Here is a 25,255-nt window from a genome sequence, read left to right as displayed (position 1 = left end):
ACAGGCATGGGAATAGTCCCTTACCCAAAGCCATGTGAGAGTCCAGCTAAACACTTCAGTGTGTTTTACAAACAATAACTGATCCTCACCCCAGCACAGCAAGCTACATAAACAGTCTAGCTTTATACAAAGCTAGGGGCATTAATTAAGGGTCTGAGCATGCCCCCAAACTCCACCTATGGAAATAGCAGATCCCATGGAGGTGATAGTGTAACCCTGCTATCACCTCCATGGGTAGGGATGAGACGTGACCGGGCAAGTCCTATAGCTTATTGGAGGAGAGGGGGACAGCTGCTAAGCAGGGAGGCATGCCCAACCTTCCTCTGGCCTGAGGAACATTAAGGTGGGAACCTTTCCCAATTCATCCTGCACTATTGAAGACAGACAGAGAGGAAAGTAACAGCTACACTCAGCTTGTGGCAGTTAGGGACACATTAAGGCTCACTAGGGTGAAAGCCTCCCTCGATGCTTCTAAGGATATAGCAACTCAGCAGAGAGATGCACCTGGTGTCAGGCCCTAGATGCTGAAAAGTGGGACTTGTCTTTTCTTCAAGAAGCCTCATACAGATCCTACATGGCTGGAGATCCCCACGCTCTCCTCCCCCCAATTTAAAAAGGCTTTATAAAAAAAATTCCTCCATACTATCTGAAGGGTACAGGTTTGCAACATTAAGCAGCTGGTAATTAACTGATTTTCTATTTACACCTTTACATCATTTACTATAACAATGACATGATTATGAAACAGTTGAGACATTTGAAAAGCATTGAGACGAGTTATTTAATAAAAATACAGCAGTTTTCAATATAGGAAATTAAAAGGCCATTTCATTACAAACCCTACTGTAGGTTTATTACACTACCATTTTTAAAACATTATTTTTACCGTAAAAGGAAAAAAACTTTTGACACTAATTGGTATTTTATAAATTTTCCCCACAAGAGGAAGTGAAGTGAGAGGTACACCCTGAACTGGGACAGAGTTTTAATTTACAAGTATTATTAATCGCATCAATAGGTATGAATGAAACAAGACTCGAACATAATTGGACACCTTAAAACACTATAGGCCAAATTTCAGTGTGAGACGACCAAGTATGGGAGCACAAGTTGAAAGGGCCAGCTGAAGCCCCTTGGAATATTTTGCCCTTTAATTCAGTAAAAGTTACAGTAAGTGTTAAACTATTTACAACCATGGACTTGGTTAAGTAGAAAAATAGGAATCTTCTTGCTCTTCTTCATCTGACCGCTCTGCTGCGTCACCTACGAACAGCTTCCCTATGACAGAGTCATTCACTGCACCTGCAACAAGAAAGCATTGGGGGGAAAAGTTGACTGGAGTAGCAAAGCACTTAGCTACAGCAAGTGCAAGCAGGAAGTGAATTGCTGCTGATTTTGCTCCAACAGAACAGCTTTAGGGAGCATCCTACTGCACTCCTAGCTTGAAGGCAGCAATCACCTTCAACTCAGTATCTCAAAGGATTAGGCCTGAAATGAGGAAAAGCAGCAAGGATAACAAAGCTCACCTTGATCGAAGGCAAATGTGGTGGTTCTTCCCGAGGTTGGAGTGGTAAACACAGTTCGAGCCTGATTTAAATGACAGGGGAACAAGTTTACACAACTTTGTCCATTGTTGCATCAACTATAATGAAGATACTAGTTCACTATTATAATGCAATTATGTGTGGTGTAGGGCCCCATTCAGTAGCTGGCCTCAGAGACCATCCACCAGATTGGGTCCTCCAGGGGAGACAGATTTTGTGAATCCCACCAGGGCTTTGGCGTGACCTAGGTACCAGGAAGCAGTCGATTTTGCACATGCCCACCGGTGGGAATTTAGTACCTATGGGGTGAAGCAGCAGCTGAGCTGGGGTTTGGAGGAAGTTAGGCACGTGGGGTGGATTCACAAAGAAACCTAGAGCATCGTGACCTGGAGCATTGCCACGCTAACTGGGTAGGTGCCTAGAAAATCATGGATTCACAAAGCCTGGCTTTTGCACTCGGGCTCCTACATGATGAATGGAGGAAGCAGCACCTGAGAATGGGATTCACAGAAATCAGCAGGCTAGGTGGCTCCTTGCCCAAGCCAGGCCATGGCAGGTGTCAATATGAGGGAGGTATTAGGTGCCTATCACCAAGAGAGGACCAGGGCTTGAGTCCAGGCTACAAGGAGGCACTTCCTTCAGCTTCAAACACTCTGAGGGCATTAGGCACTTTATTTTTAATAGTAAGAGGAGCTCCCTCAACTTTTATCCCAGTGGTTAGGGGACTCACCTGGGTGGTTGGAGACATCTGGTTCAAATTTCTCCCACTCCCTGCACAACAGGGAGCAGGATTTGAACTGAGATTATCACCTCTCAGGTGAGTGCCCTAATCACTGGGCTATGGGATACTGTGATGGGGGAATCCAGCAGGCCGCCTGTTGAAGCTGTTCCATTGGGGATAACTAATGTTTAAAAACATCATTAGACTGGGGGACTGGACCTTCCCAGGTGAGTGCTCTAACCACGAGACTACCCCATTACTAATGCTTTCTCTCTGGCCCCATGATTCTCATTATTTAAACCATGGTGCAACAGCTTCAACAGGAGAGACAGAGGGAGCCCCACATCAGAATAGCTCAACAGTTAGAGCAAATGTGAGAGCTGGCAGATCCCAGCACAAAACCCTCCTACATCCCAGGTGAGAATTGTGACCACTGGGCTAAGAGTTTTGAAGGAGGCTTTCTCCTCTTGTGTAAGTTGCCTAGAGGGGTCTGATTCAGTAAGGGAGCTTATCAGACAGGGCCCTGGAGGCTAGTCAGGTGTTTATCTGCCTATCTTTTCCTAGATTGTGCATTGCTCCGAGCCTTAGGCAGCTGGATGCCTGACCTGGCTGCCCGCAGTTCTCAGTGGCCATGGTTCGCCGTTCCCAGCCAATGGGAGCTGCGGGAAGCAGCAGCCTGCACGTCCCCGCGGCCCACACCGCTTCCCGCAGCTCCCATTGGCCGGGAATGGCAAGCCACAGCCACGGGGAGCTGCAGACGGTCAATGTAAACAAACTGTCTCGCCGCCCACCAGCGGATTACCCCGACGGGCCGCAGGTTGCCCACCCCTGACCTACAGGGCAAGGCAGCAGCTGATTACATGTTCTGAGGAGCTACATTTTGGACTTTGGCACCTAAAGTGCTAGTTAGGTTCCTAGATCCCTTTGTGGATCTAGCTCCTAGTGTTTCTGCATTCAGTCATGACCGAGAATTGCCATTTTCTGGCTAGAAGTTGTTTTCTCCAACATACAATTTTGAAGACTGGGAGCTTTTACTATAACAAGTAGGTCCACAATTACAGCTTTGCAATTGTGGGATTTTTCTGATTCCATTCAGCAGGAGGAACAGTGCACAGGAACTCCTGGCTACATACTCCATACTAGCATCACTAGTTTTCAGTTCAAATTACAGGAAAAAATCATTACCGATTTCTTCTTGATGTTGCCCCAGGTACCCTTCTTGCCTTGTGTGTTCTTTTGCATTCTAAACACATACTTATCGTAATCATGCCTGTAAATACAAACAATTCAGTCAGTATTACTGGTGTATCTACTCTGTAGATTCCAGTTGGTACAATTACAGCCATTATAAATTAGTTACCCCTTAAGGCAGAAAGGTAATTGAACCATTTTAAAGAAAAATGGATAACATATTTAGTCTTATTTTTAAAAAATCCAGCACTATACTTCTGTGCATGAATTGTATGAAACTTTATATTAACCCTGTAGGCAGAATGTGCAACAGCTCTCTGAAGTGAGATACCAGTGAAACAGTCAGCATCCTCCTTTAAAAATATAGTGCTTATCCCTTCCATTCAGAAGTTGCATTCGCTACGCTTAGCACCCAAGAAGCTGCTGCTTCTTCCTCAATCAACCCCTGAAGTGAAGCCTTTTGTATTAGCCACAGTAGTTAGGAATTCTACTTCAGGACTTCTAGGAGCTACTGAGGGTTCTCAACCAGTTTTGGCCAGGTCGACACTACAAACTTTTGCTGGTATAATAATGTTGGTTAGGGATGCAGTTCTTTAGGACATTTTTATGCCAGCAAAAAGCCCTGCTGTAAACTGTATAGATGCAGTTATACTCCCAAAAATGTCTCTTTCATAGATCTTAAGGCCAGAACTGTGACCTTCTCAACTTGTCTCTGTGCATAACACAAGCCATAGAATTTCCCTGCAATAATTCCTGTTTGAACTAAAGCAGATCTTTTAGAAACACATCCAATCTTGATTTAAAAATTGCCAGTGATGGAGACTGCACCACAACCCTGAATAAGTTGTTCCAGTGGCTACTTATCCTCACTGTTTAAAAAAAAAAAGTCTGAATTTGTTTAGTTTTAGCTTCCAGACCATGGAACTTTTCCCAGTATAAGCTGCATCTCCCACTACAGGGGTTTGCCAGTTGAGCCATCCCACTAACCTTTTCCTAGAGTGCTCTGGGGTGGCAGATACTGTGCTACCATCTAAGCCTTATCCACCGGTTCTCATGATTACCTTATATATGTAATGGAGAAAGAGGAAACATCAAACAGCTAGGGGCAACTCAAACCCAATTTTTACCTTAAAAAGAAAAACCACACACACTGAACTCCACGCATGAATGAAGTGAAAGGCGCTCAGATACACTGGCAGTGGACAACTAACAAAAACCCCCAAGAAAGATACAACAAACCCTACACACTGCTTCACATTTTCCAGACTTAGGGCATGGCTACACTTGCAGATGTAGAGTGCTGTGAGTTAAACCCGCCTTCAGAGAGCGCAATAGGGAAAGCGCTGCAGTCTGTCCACACTGACAGCTGCTTGTGCACTGGCGTGGCCACATTTGCAGCACTTGCAGCGGCATTGGGAGTGGTGCATTATGGGCAGCTATCCCAGCATGCAAGTGACTGCAACGTGTTGTTCAAATGGGGAGGTGGGGGTGGAGTGTGACAGGGCGTGTGTTGTGTGTATGTGGGGGGAGAGAGTGGATTTTGGGGGGCTGAGAGCATGTCAGCATGCTGTCTTGTAAGTTCAGACAGCAGCAGAGCCCCCCGCCCCTCTCTCTCTCTCTCACACACAGCATTGCACAGTAACGGCTTGCATGCCGGCAGTCAGAAGCGGAGCTTTGAAAGGGCATTTCCGCATTCCTACAGGAGTTCAAAACAATGACAAGAGTGGCCACTTGACTTAAGGGGATTATGGGATGTTTCCGGAGGCCGATCAGAGTGCAGCAACCCAACACCTCGTCCACACTGCTGCTGCAGCGCTCCAGTGGGGGCGCAGCAAATGTTATTCCTCTCACTGAGGTGGAGTACCAGCAGCGCTGTAGCCGCAGAGTCAGAGCGCTCTATGTGCCTTGCCAGTGTGGATGGGGAGTGAGCTTGGGCGCCTGGGGCTGCTTTATTGTGCTGTAACTCACAAGTGTAGCCAAGCCCTCAAGATGCTTTTTTTTTTGCACTTTTTAATTTCCCATTTGGTATGAAGGAATCTGGTTTCGAACTAAAGCTAAAAATACTTGAAGGGATACAAGTGAAGTGCTGTATTTGGCCCTTAAATCATCTTTAAATGCTAACATTCTGTCCCGGCTTTTCCTTTTTGCAAATTGCCTAAAACACAACACTCACGGCTCCCCCTTCCAAACATTCAGTTACAAGTAATCGAAAATGACAAGTTCACTTCTGAACCAAATTTCTTCAGATTTTTTTGAAGAAGTACCACCGCCAGCACCAAGACCCTGCTAAATATGAAGCTCAATTACTAATCATAAGAGTGAAAAAGGGCAATTAATTCAGTAATTTCTTAGATGTTTATTTTCAAGTTCACATAGTTCAAATAGCATGAGCAATTTTGTTAAACATCTCTCTCTGTCCAACCAAAAATTCACAGGAATGCAGGATTTCCTATGCAGGAGACTAGCCTGCATTAATATCCCAACTCCAACAACTGCCCGTTACTGATGTTTCAGAGGAAGGCAAAAAAAAAAAAAAAAAAAAAAAAACCCATAAAACCAAAGAGAGAAATATAACAATGTACCTGAACAACTTCTAACTGCAATGAAACAACAGGAACTTTCTGTTGTGTGCTTACAGAATCTTTCAAATGCTGGGTTTTTATTTAAGATATAAACTCTTGGTATTCACCTCTAACATTTCCTGGACCTCAGCTCTGAAGCATGGAGACCGTTTTGCTAAGTCTTAATTAAACATCATAATTCTGCATTTTCATAAAGCTGACACGTTCTGAATCCCAGCGTGCCATCCAAGCCAGCTTCAAAATATTAAATTTCTTAGAAGTTTACTCGTTGGTTGTAAAGTTGAAACACCTGTACAACAATAACTGCAATTTATATGAAAAAGGTAGAGCCTAAACAGTGCAGATAATGCCCATCAGAACCTGCTGTACAACCAAGGAAGCAAAATGGATTCCTTTTAAGTAGAAAGACAACTGAGAAACGCTTTGTGGCATTACACAATGAACAGCTGTTTGTAGCTCTTACCTGTTGATAGATCCCAGCATGCCAGGGCTAATATGATCACACTGAGGGGTTTTTACCAAGGGGAAGACAGCTGAGGAAGGTGTGATTGGATTGCTGTCCATAAGTTGGAAGACGTCATCATCTTGGCTTTCCCGGAATGTTGGGAGCTACAAGAAAATCACAATCGTCCTCATCGATGAACTAGCACTTTTAGAAACCTGTTCATTTATGACAGTGAATTAAAGATGCACCTTACTTATTCTGCTTTCCCCTCTTCGGTCTCTGGTTAAGGAGCACAGACTGGAAATAGCCGCAGCCAAATCCTTCTTCATTTGGACAGCAAAAGCCACAGCACTTGTTTTTTGTTTTAGCAGACACCAAGAATATTGGACTGGGTTTCAATTCAGCCTCCTTTTATACATGCACAATTTGACATGTGCACTTTTTAAAAACGAATGGCTCCTGTCAGGTTAATGCTTGTAAAGTCTGTCTGTACACACGAGACAAGGCTTGAAAAGCACGCATGCAGGTGTATGTACACGCAAAGGGAACACCCACCTTTAAAAAAATAATCAGACCACACAACAGTGGAACTTTTCCATCACCAACTGCTAGTCACACAGAAACTTAGCCATCACTTGCAGAATAAAAATTCTAACTAACTACACCTCCAGACAGTTTTATTACCTACCTTATTTTAGATTTATAAAAGGAACTTCCCTTCATATTCAACCTGTCTTCAAACAAGCGCTAAAACAACATCTCTCAGAACAGTCTTTAAGTCATAGCCAGGTCTGGAAGTGAATCGAAAGGGACCTAACGTCCTGAAAGGGAAAGTATTGCTAGATTTCATGTCACCTCCTCTTCAAATTTCCCCAAGAAAGTCAGATTAGAGTAGTTGCTGGGAAAATCATTACCATCAAGGTTCTTGAAGACAGTGCACCAGGATTTATTTGAGGGTCTATGTGACAAGAGGAGGCTGGGGAAATGAACCTGGTGACATTGCTATCCATAGCTTCAAGGAGCCTATTCTAGCTATTTCTTAGACACTTCTTTGGAAGTTCAAGTCTCTGCAGTACTTTTGATTGAAGGGCAGACGCTTGCAGTCCAGGCTTTGTCAAGCCTGACCTTAAAAACATCTAAGGAAGGAGATTCCACCACCTCCCCAGGTAACCCATTCCAGTGTTTCACCACCCTCCTAGTGAAATAGTTTTTCCTAATATCCAACCTAAATCTCCCCCACTGCAACTTGAGACCATTGCTCCTTGTTCTGTCATCTGCTACCACTGAGAACAGTCTAGATCCATCCTCTTTAGAACCCCCTTTCAGGTAGTTGAAAGCAGCTATCAGATCCCCCCTCATTCTTCTCTTCTTCAGACTAAACAATCCCACTTCCCTCAGCCTCTCCTCATAAGTCATGTGCTCCAGCCCCCTAATCATTTTTGTTGCCCTCCTCTGGACTCTTTCCAATTTTTGCACATCCTTCTTGTAGTGTGGGGCCCAAAACTGGACACACTACTCCAGATGAGGCCTCGCCAGTGTCGAATAGAGGGGAATGATCACGTCCCTCGATCTGCTGGCAATGCCCCTACTTATACAGCCCAAAATGCCATTAGCCTTCTTGGCAAAAAGGGCACACTGCATGGGATTCTTCCATCCTAAGTGCAGGACTCTGCGCTTGTCCTTGTTGAGCCTCATCAGGTTTCTTTTGGCCCAATCCTCTAATTTGTCTAGGTCTCTCTGTATCCTATCCCTGCCCTCCAGCGTATCTACCACACCTCCCAGTTTAGTGTCATCTGCTAATTGCTGAGGGTACAGTCCACGCCATCCTCCAGATCATTAATGAAGATATTGAACAAAACCAGCCCCAGGATTGACCTGGGGGAACTCTGCTTGATACCGGCTGCCAACTAGACATGGAGCCATTGATTACTACCCGTTGAGCCCGACGATCTAGCCAGCTTTCTGTCCACCTTATAGTCCATTCATCCAGCCCATATTTCTTTAACTTACCGGCAAGAATACTGTGGGAGACCGTATCAAAAGCTTTGCTAAAGTCAAGGAATAATACATCCACTGCTTTCCCCTCATCCAAGAGCCAGTTATCTCGTCATAGAAGGCAATTAGGTTAGTCAGGCATGATTTGCCCTTGGTTCATCCATGCTGACTGTTCCTGATCACTTTCCTCTCCTCTAAGTGCTTCAGAATTGATTCTTTGAGGACCTGCTCCATGATTTTTCCAGGGACTGGGGTGAGGCTGACTGGCCTGTAGTTCCCCGGATCCTCCTCCTTCCCTTTTTTAAAGATGGGCACTACATTAGCCTTTTTCCAGTCATCCGGGACCTCTCCCGATCGCCATGAGTTTTCAAAGATAATAGCCAATGGCTCTGCAATCACATCCGCCAACTCCTTTAGCACCCTCAGATGCAGCGCATCCGGCCCCATGGACTTGTGCTCGTCCAGCTTTTCTAAATAGTCCCGAACCACTTCTTTCTCCACAGAGGGCTGGTCACCTTCTCCCCATGCTGTACTGCCCAGTGCAGCAGTCTGGGAGCTGACCTTGTTTGTGAAGACAGAGGCAAAAAAAGCATTGAGTACATTAGCTTTTTCCACATCCTCTGTCACTAGGTTGCCTCCCTCATTCAGTAAGGGGCCCACACTTTCCTTGACTTTCTTCTTGTTGCTAACATACCTGAAGAAACCCTCCTTGTTAATCTTAACATCCCTTGCCAGCTGCAACTCCCAAGTGTGATTTGGCCTTCCTGATTTCACTCCTGCATGCCTGAGCAATATTTTTATATTCCTCCCTGGTCATTTGTCCAATCTTCCACTTCTTGTAAGCTTCTTTTTTGTGTTTAAGATTAGCAAGGATTTCACTGTTAAGCCAAGCTGGTCGCCTGCCATATTCACTATTCTTTCTGCACATCGGGATGGTTTGTTCCTGCAATCTCAATAAGGATTCTTTAAAATACAGCCAGCTCTCCTGGACTCCTTTCCCCCTCATGTTATTCTCCCAGGGGATCCTGCCCATCAGTTCCCTGAGGGAGTCAAAGTCTGATTTTCTGAAGTCCAGGGTCCGTATTCTTCTGCTCTCCTTCTTCCTTGTGTCAGGATCCTGACCTCGACCATCTCAGAGTATCAGGATTGGAAGGGACCTCAGGAAGTCATCTAGTCCAACCCCCTGCTCAAAGCAGGACCAAACCCCCAACTGTTTTTTTTTTTTTTTTTGCCCCAGATCCCTAAATGGCCCCCTCAAGGATTGAACTCACAACGCTGGGTTTAGCAGGCCAATGCTCAAACCACTGTGCTATCCCTCATGATCACTGCCTCTCAGGTTCCCATCCACTTTTGCTTCCCCTACTAATTCTTCATGGTTTGTAAGCAGCAGATCAAGAAGAGCTCTGCCCCTAGTTGGTTCCTCCAGCACTTGCACCAGGAAATTGTTCCCTACACTTTCCAAAAACTTCCTGGATTGTCTGTGCACCGCTGTATTGCTCTCCCAGCAGATATCAGGGTGACTGAAGTCTCTTCACTTACTTGAAGGAAAGGTAGATGGTTTCCATCATGCCTAGCAGCAAGTGGTTTTAATTCCAATCCTTTTTTGGGTTCTACTACAAAGTCAGGCATGCAAGTACACAAAACACATTACCACAAACAATATAAACACCCAGCAGTGTACCTGGAAAGAAGATATTAGGGAGGGGGGCTTTCTCCCTATTCTCAAGCAAATTTTCATATAAGATGAACAAAGCAGAATTTAAAAAAACATGTGTGGGGGCAGAGGAAGGTAGCTTGTTTTTTTAAATAAAGAGATTAGAAATTCAGGTCATGTCATAAACAATAATTCTCTAGACTTTCAAGACGACCAAGGTAGACAAGGAGGCGAAAACTGATTGAAAGGATATTTATTGGGCTGAAAGCTCTTTGGCCTACACAATGAAAGGGAATCGCTACTGACAACAGCTGCAACTGAAGCTGGGCTAAACCTGATTTAGATGCAGGTGTGGGCAAGAAAAAATTCTGTCTCTGGTTCTGTTTTACACAGTGGACAACACCTTTGACGTGTTGACATCTATTTACTCAAATGTATAAGAAACACTTGGGAGAAAAGGTATTCGTTAAAATACTCAGTATGCCCCTGAATGTTTAGTGTGAGAACTGTGAGCTTTTAAGAGTTCTCCAGCAAAACCAGGAAGGACCACATTCAATATCCCCAATTTTCAAAGTTACCAGAAACAGTTTTTTGTGAGAGACAGACAAAGCGAGCATGCACGCATATTTCAGAATCTCCTTACACATCATAAAGCAACAAAAATTGGACACAGTTTCTTTCCTTTGCCGGTCTCCTTTAATCCATTTACACTGGAGGTCCAAATTGCCAACACTCAGCCATAAGTGGTCAAAGATATAAGCCCCTTCTCCCAACACAAAGTCACTGACCTATGATCCAAGAAATTGAACGGGCAGATTTCTAAAATAGAAGATTCAATTTAATATATTTTTTAAATGACAGATTTACCTTTACTCTTCTATTCTGTAGGGGTGTTGCACTGAAAATATCATCGTGGTCATCCTTTGGCAAATGCTCCAGGAAGTCTCTCATCTGTTGTTTTCTTTTAAATGTTCCCACCTTAGCAGTTATTACCGGCTGTTTCTTATCTGAATCTGCCAACATATTACATTTGTTCAGGGCTATTGGCTACGCTATTTGGTCTTGCAGATTATTAGTTATAGACAATACTGTTGTGATGCAAAATCCTCAGTCTTACAATCTTTGAAGTTTTCCTGCTCCCTGTACTTCTAGTTTCTATAGAATTTACACTTTATTAAAAAAAAAAAAATTGCAGCATTGTAAACATCAATTTTTTAGCTATTTTATTGGTCATCTAAGCAGAAATATTCTGTGTGTTTACATATCAGATATGAAAGACATTAGGTTTCTGTTGTACAATCTGTGACCTCAGGTGCCTTTGGCGTCATTGTGTCTCAGATCTTCTGTGCAACAGACTGATCAGACCTGAGATAGATTCAGCAGCTTCTGGAGTGAGCATTCCAGAACTAACTTTGTACAATTCAATGAGGCTTCCACCCTCTGCGGATCTGAAGCCACTTAGTTCTCACAGTTGATAAATTACAGTTTGAATATTTAACATTAAAGCTTCAGAACAGACATGGGAACTAGCAAATGGGAGATGGTGTAATAGGTTGTGAAAGTATGTATGGAACACCACGCTACCACCTGGCAGATGCCTGCCAGGAGACATTCGCTAGGGAGGCAGATTGGTTGCCTGTGCCCACACTGAGTGTGCCATAATGCTGTCAGGTGGCAGGGTGCTGGATGCCTATAGCATTCACAGATGCTGCCTGAAACCCATTTTGAAATTCATTTGGAGGAGAGGGCTTGGCCCTTGGAGCAGTCAGCAACAGCCACAAACAGTCTTGGAGAGGCATGAAGGAAGCGAGTTCTGAGCAGATAGAAAACCAGTGCACGCGGGAGTGAACGCGGGTCAGGATGGAAAACTGGAAGGTGAACAGATTGGTTGAGGTAGAACAATTCTGACATCACATTTGGGAAGAACTTGGGATGCAGTCATAAGGAAACCTTGTCCCTATGAAGTAAGTGTGTGTGGGGGGGGGAGGGGGTCAGCCATCATGGCTGCCAGTTTGATAACTCTTCTGGCCAAAAGTGATAGCCTGAAGAAGGTTACCTTCTTGGAAAGATGTGAGAGGGAGCATGTTGCCAGAGGTTTTGAAGGGAGGTTTGGGGAAGGTGGAGAGGGAAAAATTAAGGTCCCATAGATGCACAACTTTTAGTACCTGAGGGAAGCTGTTGAGAAGGCCTCTCATGAAGTGAACAGTGGTGGGGGAGTGTAAACAGAGGGTACATCCACAGGGGGAAGGAAGGCATTTAGCGCCTCCAGAGGGACCCTGACAGCTGAGGGCAAAGCCTGACATTTTGAGCTCTAAGAGGTAATCCAGGAGGGCAAGGATGGATGTGGCCGGGACTTGGGGGTACGCGGGCCACAGATATACTGGTACCAAGCCTGCAGCACCGGGTCACATGCTAGGGGTGAGATGCGTGGGCACAGGAGTCTGAGCTTCTCCTGGAAGCAGGGGAGAACGTCGGGTCCAGCTCAGAGAAACTGTTGGAGTCCGACGAAGCCTCCAGGAATGGTGGAGTCGTTGGTACAGGGGGTCTGCAACACACAGCCTGGAAATGCTGCTTTTGGAGCAGGGACGGGTCATCCACCAGAGTGGGAGATTCGATTGTAACAAGCAGCAGAGAATGCAGGTCGGACAGTTTGAGATGCACCAATGGGAGAAAGGGCTCACAATGTCCTGAAGTACGAGGAATGTCCCTGTGAGCACCCGAGGCGGGTGTCTGGGGTACCGAGTTGGCTGACAGGTGTGGAGATGCTGGTGGCATGGATGGTGCGCACCCTGGAGAGCGATCCAGACAGGCAGCCTTACCTTCAGAGTGAGGAAGTTTAGGCTGCTGCAAATGTTGTGCACCACTTCAATTCTCACTGGGCTAACAATATTACAGGATTTATAGGCAGCTGTTATTAGATTCTATTCAGCAGGGGCTGTACTGGTTAAATCCAATGTGTATGCTGAAAATGCATCAATATCAACTTACGTATGACACATGCAATAATACCACTTCTGTGTAAGTCCACCTGCTTAGTGTGGACTGAATTAAAAAACAACTGCTTGAAAAATCAGAAAAATGAAGAAATAGAAGGAACATACATGATTTGTGCAGAAAGGCCAGTACCTTTTTGTCCTTTTTTATCTAACGCAGTCTTTGTGACATGCTTTTTGGAACCTTTTGTCTGATGCTCTTCCATATATTTCTGCTGGCATTCTTCCGCAGATCGAGTACCCAAAGCCATTGCTACATCCAACCAAAAGCCATTCTTGTGTTTTGGAAAAGAAGCAACAGCCCTGTAAAGAGAGCAAAAAATGTAATAATCTATAGCCAGAAGAAATGGGTTGAACTACATGTTCATTCAAAAGTCAAACCTCTGATCTACAAGTCATAAGACAGACTGAATCTAACATTTACATTGTTAGGTTTAAAATAAATGAAATCAAATTTTAAAAAAGACAAACTCCACAGCAGGCAGTGCCAGACATTTTGGAGGAAGGTGTAAAACCTTCATAACAGACAATCATGCAGTGACCTGCACATGGGCGGAGTTTCTTCCTAATCTCAGGCGGAGTCGTTTTTTACACCCTGAAACATGAATTCATTTCTGTTTTAAGGTTTTTTTTTAATCTTAAAATAACTCTGGTCATTCTTATTATTCACAGAAGTGTCAAACCCTACTCAGCTCTTGGCCTCATCAATGCCTTGTGGCGATGAGTACCACAAGTTAATTTCCCTGTACATTTTAAGGGTTAGTTTTTATTTTTTTTAACATCCCCTTCCTTTTTTGTATTTGGAAAGAGCAAGTGGTAGTTCCCACTTAGCTTTCTCTATCCCATTCATTAGTTTGTTTGCATCTATCATGTCACCCCTTATTCACCTGCTCCTTCAACTAAACAGTCCTGATCTCTCTCCATTTCTTCATGTGAAAAATCTTTCACACTTAGAAACATCAGCACCTTCAACTGAAGAATTTAAAAACCTAATTTCCATGCATATCTTAACTCCCACAACAAAAAGTGAGTTTTTATTTTGTTTCTAGTCATTTTAAATTTCTAGTTTTCCTGCACTGGCACAATGCTGTAATACGTTTGACCTGTAAACCCTGTAAGGGAATATTTTAAAAAAACAGGAGACTCATGTTAAAGAAAAATTTGTTTTAATCTAAATTTAATGGTTTTGCATAACTTATTTTACCAAAACCTACATTGTCTGTGTCTTTCGTTTCAAATTTTTTTTTTTATAAGGTGTTTAGCAGGGGTCGGCAACCTTTCAGAAGTGGTGTGCCGAGTCTTCATTTATTCACTCTCATTTAAGGTTTCATGTGCCAGTAATACATTTTAATGTTTTAGAAGGTCTCTTTCTATAAGTCTATAATATATAACTAAACTATTGTTGTGTGTAAAGTAAATAAGGTTTTTAAAATGTTTAAGAAGCTTCATTTAAAATTAAATTAAAATGCAGAGCCCCCCCGGACTGGTGGCCAGGACCCGGGCAGTGTGAGTGCTACTGAAAATCAGCTCGTGTGCCGCCTTTGGCATGCGTGCCATAGGTTGCCTACCCCTTGTGTATAGGATTGTATTGTCTGGAGAAATACTCAAAGTTCATGGTCTTTTTAAAAAAAAAAAAAAAGTCTGAAAAAGACAGTTCCAAATTTAAGAAAGAGATAAGGACTGAAAATGAAACATGAAAAACAAACAGAATAGTCTAAGCGAATGCTAAACACACAGTAGTGTAATTGGTACATCTTACTCTACCTTGACTGAAAAGTAACCAAGGTGATGCTAAGCAAATCTAAATGATCAAGTCTAATACATTGCTTAAAAGTCCAGGTAAATTGCTCTGTTTTTTGTTACCAAGCATAACCGCTTGCCTGTGTAGCTTCTGTAGTTCTTTCTCAGTCCAGTCTTCAGTTGCACCTGGAAAAGACTCCAAGAAATTCTGCTCCTCTCTCTTGTCAGATTCCTTTGACTTCACCGCTGAAGACTTTGTACTGTTGATAATCTTGCAATCAGGTTTTTTGGCAGACACTTTTGATTTCTTTTTTTTTCTTTGAAATTCTCTATCACAGTCTTCTGTCTCAATTTCTGACTCAAACACATACGTCGGAGGGTTGATACTCATTTTTCTTGTGTTTACTCTCCTGTCAATCAAAGGGGCACTGCTGGACCCACCAGGAGGAGCCTTCCCTTTAGGTTCCACTTCTGATGGTTTCTTCTGATCAGACAGATCTATCCTTAACTGTCTGTTGTGGGAGGAAGTGGCTGCAGAATTTTCTATTTTTCTTTGCTCCGATGATTTCTTCTTTGTATCGCTCTGTGAGCTCTTAGCATCGGAGGAAGATTTATAATTATGAATCTCTCTTTCCAAAGAGGGTTTTGTTTTCCTTTTGATAGACAGAGGGATATCTTCATTGGAGTCTTCCTCATCCTTGCTTGAGGATTCTTCCGTAGACAGTTTGTCTTGGCAAAACTGTTTCAGTGACCTTAGAGAATACTTGCAAGTCTTTAGCTCTCTCCTTGAGTTTGTTTTGCAATTTCTGGTCTCAGTTCCATATTTTGAAATACTTTGCTCTGCACTTTTTTCTGCAGTCTGGCTATTATATGTTAGGTTATTTTGATACAGCTTTTTATGCTTCAAGGGTGTCAATACAACAGTTCTTTTATCAATATTTTTAAGTTCAGCTTCAAAGTCACTTTCATCAGGATCTGAAATAAAACGTCTAGAGTCTCTTTTGTCACCGGACCCAATTTCTTTTTTGAAATTTGCTCTCTTCTCATAGATTTTTCCTAAAAGAAAAAATATTATATACGGATTGTTTTCACATACACCAAGACAGGTTTTACCTGTGATGTAGCATTGCACCATTGCACGCTGTTAAACAACTATACCTTACGCCCCCTACAGCAACTACATTGAACCCCTTGTACAATGGTTAAAGCTGGAGGCTCCCTTCCGCTTTTACTGGCAGAAGCTAGTGGAACAGGATAGAGGCAAGCAGCGACTCCCCAGTGTGCAAATCCCCTGACTCCACAGAAGCCTCTCCATCAGACTAACAGGAGACTAGGGTTCCACGGGTCAGGAGGGTGTCCAGCAGTTCATGCTGGGCTAGGAAGCAGCTGCCTTCAGACGCCAGCTTTCCTCCCAAACATACAGAAATAATATTGTAAAACCAATGGGAATTAGTGCCGCTAAGCAGCATTTACTCCGACTCTGTACTATCCTGTCCCATACACGAGACAGATATGGGATAGGCAAGCTGCAGTCACCTTGCATGGACATCCCTTCCAGTGGTGGGGGAGTTAATTGCCCAGCATTTGAAGGCTATGGTGCTACCTCATACTCAACATGAGCTTTAGCTGAAAATTCCACCAGGTGAATATGGCAAACTTTTCTGAGCTCTCTGGTCCATTCGGGAGTTATGCCTCGGGAGGGTACAATATGATCCTGTGGGCCCAATTACGCACTCTTGCATATACTTCCATTTACTGAGACTCCACGGAGGAGGCTTATATTTTCAAAACCCTTCTGGAAAGTCTGATGCTACCTAGTATATGTGTGAGGCAGTATGGTCCAGCAGTCATGGCACTTGAATGAGGCGGCAGGAGACCTAGGCTCTTTTTTCTGGCTCTGCTACTGACCTGCTGCAGAACCCTGGTCAAGATACTTAACTTTTCTGTACTGTTTCAGTGACCTTAGAGGATACTTGCAAGTCTTCTGGGGGGGGGAGGGATAGCTCAGTGGTTTGAGCATTGGCCTGCTAAACCCAGGGTTGTGAGTTCAATCCTTGAGGGGGCCACTTACGGATCTGGGGCAAAATCAGTACTTGGTCCTGCTAGTGAAGGCATGGGGCTGGACTCGATGACCTTTCAAGGTCCCTTCCAGTTCTAGGAGATAGGATATCTCCATTATTTTTTTTTTTTTTTTAAATATCATCCCCATTTTAAAGGGGATTTTCCTCTGTGAAATACTTTGAGATCTATGGATGAAAAGCACTAGATAAGAGTTAAATATATCAGTTGTGTTCCAAGACATTTTCATGCTAATAACTTATAGTGCATTGCAGAGATCAAAGAGAAACATGGAATGTTTTCCCCCAATCTACACCATAAACACATTTTTCCATCTTTATACTTTTCGGTTAGGTACAGTAAGAAATCTATAGAACAGCCTCACTGCACGTTTCATGCTCACGGAAGTGAGCAGTAAAAATATATTTCAAGTTTAAATTAAAGAACCCAATTATCAGAAAATAGATAGTTCAATTATTATGATTTTATGGCTAAGAGGCTTGGGAAGAGGTGTTAATAAGTAAGGCTTGAGCGGAACCATGCTCAGACTATCAAAGAACGTGGAAGTTCCTTTTTTTCTTGGAAGAAAATGTAACTTCATGCTCAACCAAGAAACTGAAAAAAATATCAATTTCCAGCAGTCACAGTAAATGTAGAAAAAGGCACAGGTTCATTTTTTATTTTAAAGAAGACTGACAGATGAGGAGGAGAGGCCTGGAGAGGGGGGTGCCTGAGATTGAGCCCACACCGCACTCACCCTGGGCAGTGGTGGCACCTGTTCCCCGCAGAGCTGGACCCAACTCCCCACTCCAGGTAGTGCAGCCTAGCACACAGGTCGATAGCACTGCTCAGGTTTCGTAGGGACACAGGAGCCACCACTCCCAGGGTTGAATATGGGGAGAACTCACTCTCTCCCCACCAGGCCTTCCCCTCTTCATGGGTGCTTTTTTAAAATCACTGACAGACAGAGAAATCACGGTGCATGTGACTTTTCCACTGCTGTGACAAACAGGCAGCTCTAGTCAAAACAAGTGCAAGATTGTATGTCATCCTGATCCCCGAAAGCCCTTTCAAATCCACCTTGCTTGCACAAGTCAACCTACTTGTAACAAATAAGGCAAGGCGGATCTGATCCCCAAAAATCTCTGCCACCAAGGAAGCTGACAGCCTGTTCTAGGTCATGGAGGACGTGTTGCACTCATTACATCTGTCTCTTCAAGTTCTTGTATCAGGACATGGTATTTCAATTGATAAGAATCCTACTCCCTCAACTGCTTAGGGACATGTTCTGCTCCCTGAAGTCAATGGGAACCCTCACGTCATAACAGAAGCAGAATTGGTCCATTAGGAAGTAGTTCCATTTAAAAATGCAAACACCCTTCTGCTCACAAGAATGGGGCACTATCAAAACCACAAAGGGAATCTTGAAGAGTTAATTCCAACATGAAGGAACTGAATAAATATGGAACATAAGAAAGTCAATAGAAAATGCTACTGTTTTACTCAGTCTAAATCATTCAGCTACATGAGTTTTATTTTGGATAAGATCCAGTCAAAATAAAATATTCCCTTCACACAATAAAGAATTCTATAGGAGGCTCTAGTTGCTTCAAAAAGGACACTAACTTGTGTTTTTAAACTTAGTTTTATGGGTTTACTGTATATTTCCAAAAAGACTTAAAAGTTGATGATCGAATGTACTATTTACACAGGCCGCTTACTTTCTGCACTTCACTCAGTTTGCAAAGTGAAGCTAGATTGGTCAACTTTTGTTTATTCTTTCCTTTTTCAGTGTCACACACTGACAACACCAAGTCTGATGTGTTCAGATTCACAGCATAGTAGCAGAAATTTTAATCAACCTGTTTCCATTTCAATTTATGACAGATAGCAAATCTGTCTATTCATGAAGTTTGTATCCCCTCTCTATTTTCACACCACCTATCATTCTTTTTGGCATAAAACTAGTGGACAGTATTGCTTTAATTATTAAAAAAAATCAACTGGCAATCAAGATAGATTTTAAAAGTTCTTAATATCAACACCATCATACTGGTTTTGTTACAGGCCCACATTTAATAGACTATCTTCCTCATTTACAATTACTTCGGGGGGGGGGGGAGGGAATGCACTTAGTAGCTTACAAACACATGGCCATTCTTACCTTTAGATTGGCTTTTAGTTTTTCCTTCACTTGTCTCTGTTGTATCCTCTCTGTTGTTCTTTGGTGGGCTGGAAATGGTTTTCTTTTTGGCTTGTTTACTACTACTACATACCTTGAAAAATAAGAAAATAAATGTGTCTGCCAGAGATTATACACATCAGCTATAGTAAAACCAGTACGGAACAACGAGCCATAAATTTTTGGTTTTGCACTCTGAGATGGAGGGCTGGAGGTGTTAGTAATAAACTATAGGGCACAATATTTTGCTATACTGCATCAGTAGTATTTGTAAATGTTGATGCTCATTCAAATTCCACAAGGGACACCACAGTGAGACCAAAATAGTAGATCAGGTTTCCTTTAATTTATAGGACCACTTTAACTAAGACAGTGAGTCTCAAACGGAGGTCTATGGAGCCGTTTATATCACAATGGTAAAGCAGCAATGCATCTTCAAGCAATGGCACCAGCTAGCTATTACAGCAAAGTCCAGTCCTCTTAAGGTTTCCAGAGGCTTTTTAGATCAATTAAGCTTAAAAAACCCCCAACATAACAGCAGCCCCATTTAAGCCCATGCACAACTAAGAAACAACAACAGTATCTTCCTTTCACTTAAATTCAACCACGAACAAATTTGCCTAGTGTGTTAGAATTAGCCAGCAGCTCCAAACCCAAAAGACTGACCCAAACTGCAAAGTGACTGGGGAAGATCAGACCAGAAAGCTACAGGAGAAGAGGGAACATTTGGTCCTAATGAATGAGAAGTTCTCCACCCACTAAGAGGAAATTAAATTAAACAGCACAGACAAAAAATGTTGATGCTACTGCACTGGCATGAGTTTATTTTCATCTTCTCTCTTTAGTGCTGTCCTAATGTTACATTTTTAATATCAATATAGTTGTGGAATGAGCATTTTGAGGTTGCAAAGAAATCTCTCTCAGGTGCTTATATGGCCCCCGTTACCATAGTATGAGAGCGCCTCACAATCTGATGCATTTGTGATGGGTTCTTCCCAGGGTGCCACTAAGAACTGAGGTACCACTGAGCCCTCTCATCCACCAGCCTGGGCTCCCTCTCACACTGAGCTGCTGTGACAAACCCCGCCAACCTGCACTTTCACCAGGCTTCACACAGGTAGGGACACACCCAACTGCAGTTACATGCAGGCTCTCTAACAGCCAGCTTCCCAGCCTAGGACCCCAGAGCAGTACTGTCCTGCCCTGCTCAAATCTGGCTAGTATATTGAGTTTAATACCCGGTCCGCCTCTCCCTCAATGTAAAGAGAACAATGCACACTTGTGATAATCAAGCAGAGATTTTCCCCCAAGCACTCCAGTGAAAGCTCACTGGTTTGGATTAAAATATAAAATAAATGTATTTAAACTACAAAAGCTAGGTTTTAAGTGATTATAAGCGATAGCAAACAGATCAAAGCAGATTACCTAGCAAATAAACAAAAAATGCAACATAAGCTTAATATACTAGATAGCCAATCTATGAATAGCAGATTCTCACCCTAACCGATCGTACATGCAGACTTGTAGGTTCTTAAGGCACAAGCTACACTTGTTTTATACACAGGCTAGAAATCCCTTTAGCCTGGGTCCAGCATTTCCCCCAGTTCAGTCTTTTTTCTTCAAGTGTTTCCAGGGGTGGTCTTGTGTGGGACGTGAAGAACCCCAGATGATGTCACTCCCTGCCTTATATAGCTCTAGCATATGGCAGGTACCCTTTTTGTTGCAAAGCTTGGCTCCCAGACCAATTTGTGAAAAAATACTGATATCCCAAGATGGAGTCCAGAATCACGTGGCCTGGTCACATGTCCTTGTAGAGTCAGAGCAGCCATTACGTACATGCTGTCTGGAGAGTTCTCAGGAAGGCTCATCCAGTGGGGGATAAGCTTCTCCTAAGGCCTATTCGTCTTTCTAATGGCCCATTACCCTGAATAGGCCCTTTACAACCAGCTATTTAGAGTAGTGGGTGTTACCTGGGTATAACTATATTTGAATCATAGAATTGGAAGGGATCTCAGGAGGTCATCTAGTCCAACCCCCTGCTCAAAGTAGGACCAATCCCCAGACAGATTTTTACCCCAGTTCCCTAAATGGCCCCCTCAAGGATTGAACTCACAACCCTGGGTTTAGCAGGCCAATGCTCAAACCACTGAGCTATCTTTAGATACAAAAATGATACATGCATGCAAATAGGATAATCATATTCAGCAAATCATAACTTTTCCAATGACACCTCACATGATTTATCTTGTACAAAATGCATCTTAATTATGCCATAATCATATCATAATAGAACTATGAGGAATATGGGGTGCAGTGTCACAGTATTTATCCTCACAACACCCTTGTGAGATAGCACAGCCCTTTCATCCCCATTTTACAGATGGGGAACTGAGGCACAGAGAAATCAAAGGCCAGATTTTCAAAAGGGATTTCAGATGTCTACAGAGGCAGATCTTGAAAATCCAGCCCTAAATAACTTGTCCAGATAATACAAGGGAGTCTGTGGCAGATCAGAATTGAACCCACATCTCCCAAGTACCAAGCTAGAATGCACACCACTGAACCATCCTTAGCCTCAAGAAGTGATCCTTACAAAGTAGTCCACAATAGAAAAAAGTTCAAAAACTTCTGACTTAATAGGCTGTGGCATACAAAAGTCATCTTAACTTCGATACTTTTTAAACAATTATAGAACAATGATAAGGTAAAAACATGCAGAAAAGTCTTACAATACTCAAGTAGTTTTTTCCACCCTCTTCTATAGTAACATTTAGTTTACGATCAATAAACTCTCGTTGTCCACACCAGTAATGCAATGGTGGTTTAATGCGCCGACCACTACGGCTGTAACTTGCATCTGGGTCTTTTTGCACAGAATTGCTTTTGGGTGTCATATCTACACACACACACAGAAAAAAAAACCTTGTTAGCAGCAGGATAGTTTTGTTTTTTTAAAAACATCAAAATACTGTATTTTAAAAGTAATCTTGAATATGATCTTACAGGCATTAACCAACGTTTGCAAGTTCAGAATACTACATTTACATATCAGAGGGGTAGCTGTGTTAGTCTGAATCTGTAAAAAGCAACAGAGTCCTGTGGCACCTTTAAGACTAACAGAAGTATTGGGAGCATAAGCTTTCGTGGGTAAGAACCTCACTTCTTCAGATGCAAGATGCCTTGCATCTGAAGAAGTGAGGTTCTTACCCACGAAAGCTTATGCTCCCAATACTTCTGTTAGTCTTAAAGGTGCCACAGGACTCTCTGTTACATTTACATAAGAACATAAAAACAATTTAAAACATAAGAACGTGATTGGTCCTGCTTTGAGAGGGGTTGGACTAGATGCCCTTCTAAGGTCCCTTCCAACCCTGATATTCTATGATAAGAATGGCCATACTGGGTCAGATCAAAGGTCCATCTAGCCCAGTATCCTGTCTTCCAACAGTGGCCAATGCCAGGTGCCCCAGAGGAAATGAACAGAACAGGCAATCATCAAATGATTCATCCCGTCTCCCATTCCCTGCTTCTGGCAAACAGAGGCTAGGGACACAATCCCTGCCCATCCTGGCTAATAGCCATTGATGGACCTATCCTCCACAAATGTATCTAGTTCTTTTTTTAACCCTGTTATAGTCTTGGCCTTCACAACATCCTCTTGCAAAGAATTCCACAGTTTGACTGTGTGTTGTGTGAAAAAATACTTCCGTTTGTTTTAAACCTGCTCCCTATTAATTTCATTGGGTGACCCCTAGTTCTTGCGTCATGAGGGGTAAATAACACTTCCTTATGTACTTTCACCACACCAGTCATGATTTTGTAGACCTCTACCATATCCCCCCCGTAGTCGTCTCTTTTCCAAGCTGAAAAGTCACAGTCTTATTAGTCTCTCCTCATATAGAAGCTGTTCCATACCCCTAATCATTTTTGTTGGCCTTTTTTGAACCTTTTCCAATTCCAATACATCTTTTCTGAGATTGGGCAACCACATCTGCACGCAGTACTCAAGATGAGTGTACGAGGAATTTATACAGAGGCAATATGATATTTTCTGTCTTATTATCTATCCCTTTCTTAATGATTCTCAACATTCTGTTTGCTTTTTTGATGGCCGCTGCTCACTAAGTGGATGTTTTCAGAGAACTATCCACACTGACTCCAAGATCTTTCTTGAGTTGTTACAGCTAACTTAGACCCCATCATTTTATATGTATAGTTGGGATTATGTTTTCCAATGTGCATTTGCATTTATCAACATTGAATTTCATCTGCCATTTTGTAGCCCAGTCACCCAGTTTTGTATTGATTTACATGAAAACGATGCTGACACAAAACAAAAGTGAATATCTAAATCAAGAAATTACCATTCTTAGTTTTAAAAGCAGGCAAGTCAAAAACCCATGCAACTTAGTGTGATTAAAGTATTAGTAATTTTTCCCCCCATAGCAACCAAATTTATGCTCTGAAGTCTTTTGACTTTGTGACCTAGTTCAGAGAGTAATGATACACAAAGATCATTTAGGAAGGTGGTGGTAAGTGGAATTAGCCAAAGAAAAGTTTAGACTCTGAGTCTATTCCCAAGATTACAATCAATTGTATGGAAGCACATTGGAAAAAGTACAAATGTGCAGATGATACAAAAATGAAGAAGTCTGGATAAAGAGATAATGAATCATTAAATCTGATCAAAGACGTTTTGGAGCATCATATCATAAGAAGGATATTCAGGATATGACAGAGGTGCAAAGACCAATTAAGATATGGTGCCCCTGGAGTTAGGAAAACTAGGCTTGTACTAAGAAAGAGAGATGGATAAGGGGAAACAATATGTAGGGTTATAAAAATGTCAACATTTCAGAGAAAACCTTACAGTAAAAAGCAACAGAGGGTCCTGTGGCACCTTCAAGACTAACAGAAGTATTGGAGCATAAGCTTTCGTGGGTGAATGCCCACTTCATCAGACGCAAGTGTGATGAAGTGTGCATTCACCCACGAAAGCTTATGCTCCAATACTTCTGTTAGTCTTGAAGGTGCCACAGGACCCTCTGTTGCTTTTTACAGATTCAGACTAACACAGCTACCCCTCTGATACTTGTTCATACAGTGTAGTTGTAGCCATGCCAGTCCCAGGTTATTTGGAGACTCAAGGTGAGTGAGGTAATATCTTTTACTGGACCAACTAAAAGATATTAGCTCACCCACTTCATGTGTCTAACAATGGTTCATAACAATTAACAGGTTCAGAAAGAAATCAGCACAAAATGGAGGCTGAGCGAGAGGTCTATGCATTAAGGGAGATTAGGAGAAATATTTTAAAGGAGAGAATTTGGAATGGCTGCGAGCAACAGGAATTGCAATTGTCAATGTACTCATTTTATAAAAGGGAGTAAAATAAAAACTTACAAGGAAGTTACCCTCTAGCAATCTTTCATTCCCTGAATGTGGAAGCATCACATAGTCTAAGTTATACAACACAAACCAATGTTGATGGTTCATTCCCCACAAACTGTGGGTTAAATTTGTCCCTTCATATTCAAATATTTTAATAGAACATTGAGCTTTATTGTGAGAAAGAAATGCCACTACAATTGGGAAAAAAACAACCTCATGCTGTGACAATTCTAAAAATGAGAAATATTAAGAAAAAAAGTCAGTCATTTAACCACTTAAATTACTATCAATTTAGAACAAAAAAAGGGGGGTGGGAGGAAGTACTCACATGTGTTATCATTCAATGCTACTTCATAAGTGGTGTTTTGTGTTCTAGATTGTTTTTTTAAGTCTCCTGTTACCCCCTCTTCTTCCAACATATCCATTTCCACAGAACTGATTTTTTCATTGCCAGCCTCATCAGTATCTTGTTCTTTCCTAATTTTTAAGTTTAAGAAAAAAAATAGGAAACCAAAATCTGTCACTGCTTAATATTGCTTAAATGTTATTAAAGAACTTCAGCTGAAATCCTATTTTACACCATTCAAACACAAAAAAAAAATCACAAATGAAAAGCCTTATACACTGTTCTTCCCGTCCCCACAACCCCACGCCATTGTATTAATGTAGCTGCACTGATTCAAACCCCTAGTGTTAATAAACTACACCAGAAGCCAAGCCAGTGCAAGTCCTCCTGCATTAGTGCAATGGGTATACGTG

The 25,255-nt window shown here is 42.4% G+C and overlaps 1 protein-coding gene across 1 annotated transcript in view; it reads right to left on the bottom strand.

Annotated features, from left to right (window-relative positions):
* Window positions 1–616: 616 nt before the first annotated feature.
* Window positions 617–25,255, bottom strand: part of MIS18BP1 (MIS18 binding protein 1) — a 39,077-nt gene continuing 14,438 nt past the window's right edge. The window contains exons 8-17 of the mRNA XM_054027084.1: window positions 24,825–24,973; window positions 21,835–22,001; window positions 19,088–19,199; window positions 15,006–15,921; window positions 13,259–13,428; window positions 11,000–11,145; window positions 6,502–6,647; window positions 3,451–3,535; window positions 1,527–1,587; window positions 617–1,302 (exon numbers count right to left, since the gene is read on the bottom strand). Of these exons, the coding sequence (XP_053883059.1) occupies window positions 1,205–1,302; window positions 1,527–1,587; window positions 3,451–3,535; window positions 6,502–6,647; window positions 11,000–11,145; window positions 13,259–13,428; window positions 15,006–15,921; window positions 19,088–19,199; window positions 21,835–22,001; window positions 24,825–24,973 (2,050 nt within the window). The 3' untranslated portion in view covers window positions 617–1,204. The remainder of the gene's footprint in view (window positions 1,303–1,526; window positions 1,588–3,450; window positions 3,536–6,501; window positions 6,648–10,999; window positions 11,146–13,258; window positions 13,429–15,005; window positions 15,922–19,087; window positions 19,200–21,834; window positions 22,002–24,824; window positions 24,974–25,255) is intronic.

The sequence above is a fragment of the Malaclemys terrapin genome, chromosome 4 (assembly GCF_027887155.1).
Source record: "Malaclemys terrapin pileata isolate rMalTer1 chromosome 4, rMalTer1.hap1, whole genome shotgun sequence".
Classification (NCBI taxonomy): domain Eukaryota; kingdom Metazoa; phylum Chordata; order Testudines; family Emydidae; genus Malaclemys; species Malaclemys terrapin.
Note: the sequence above shows the minus strand (reverse complement) of the source record. Positions and strands in the feature narration are given on the sequence as shown.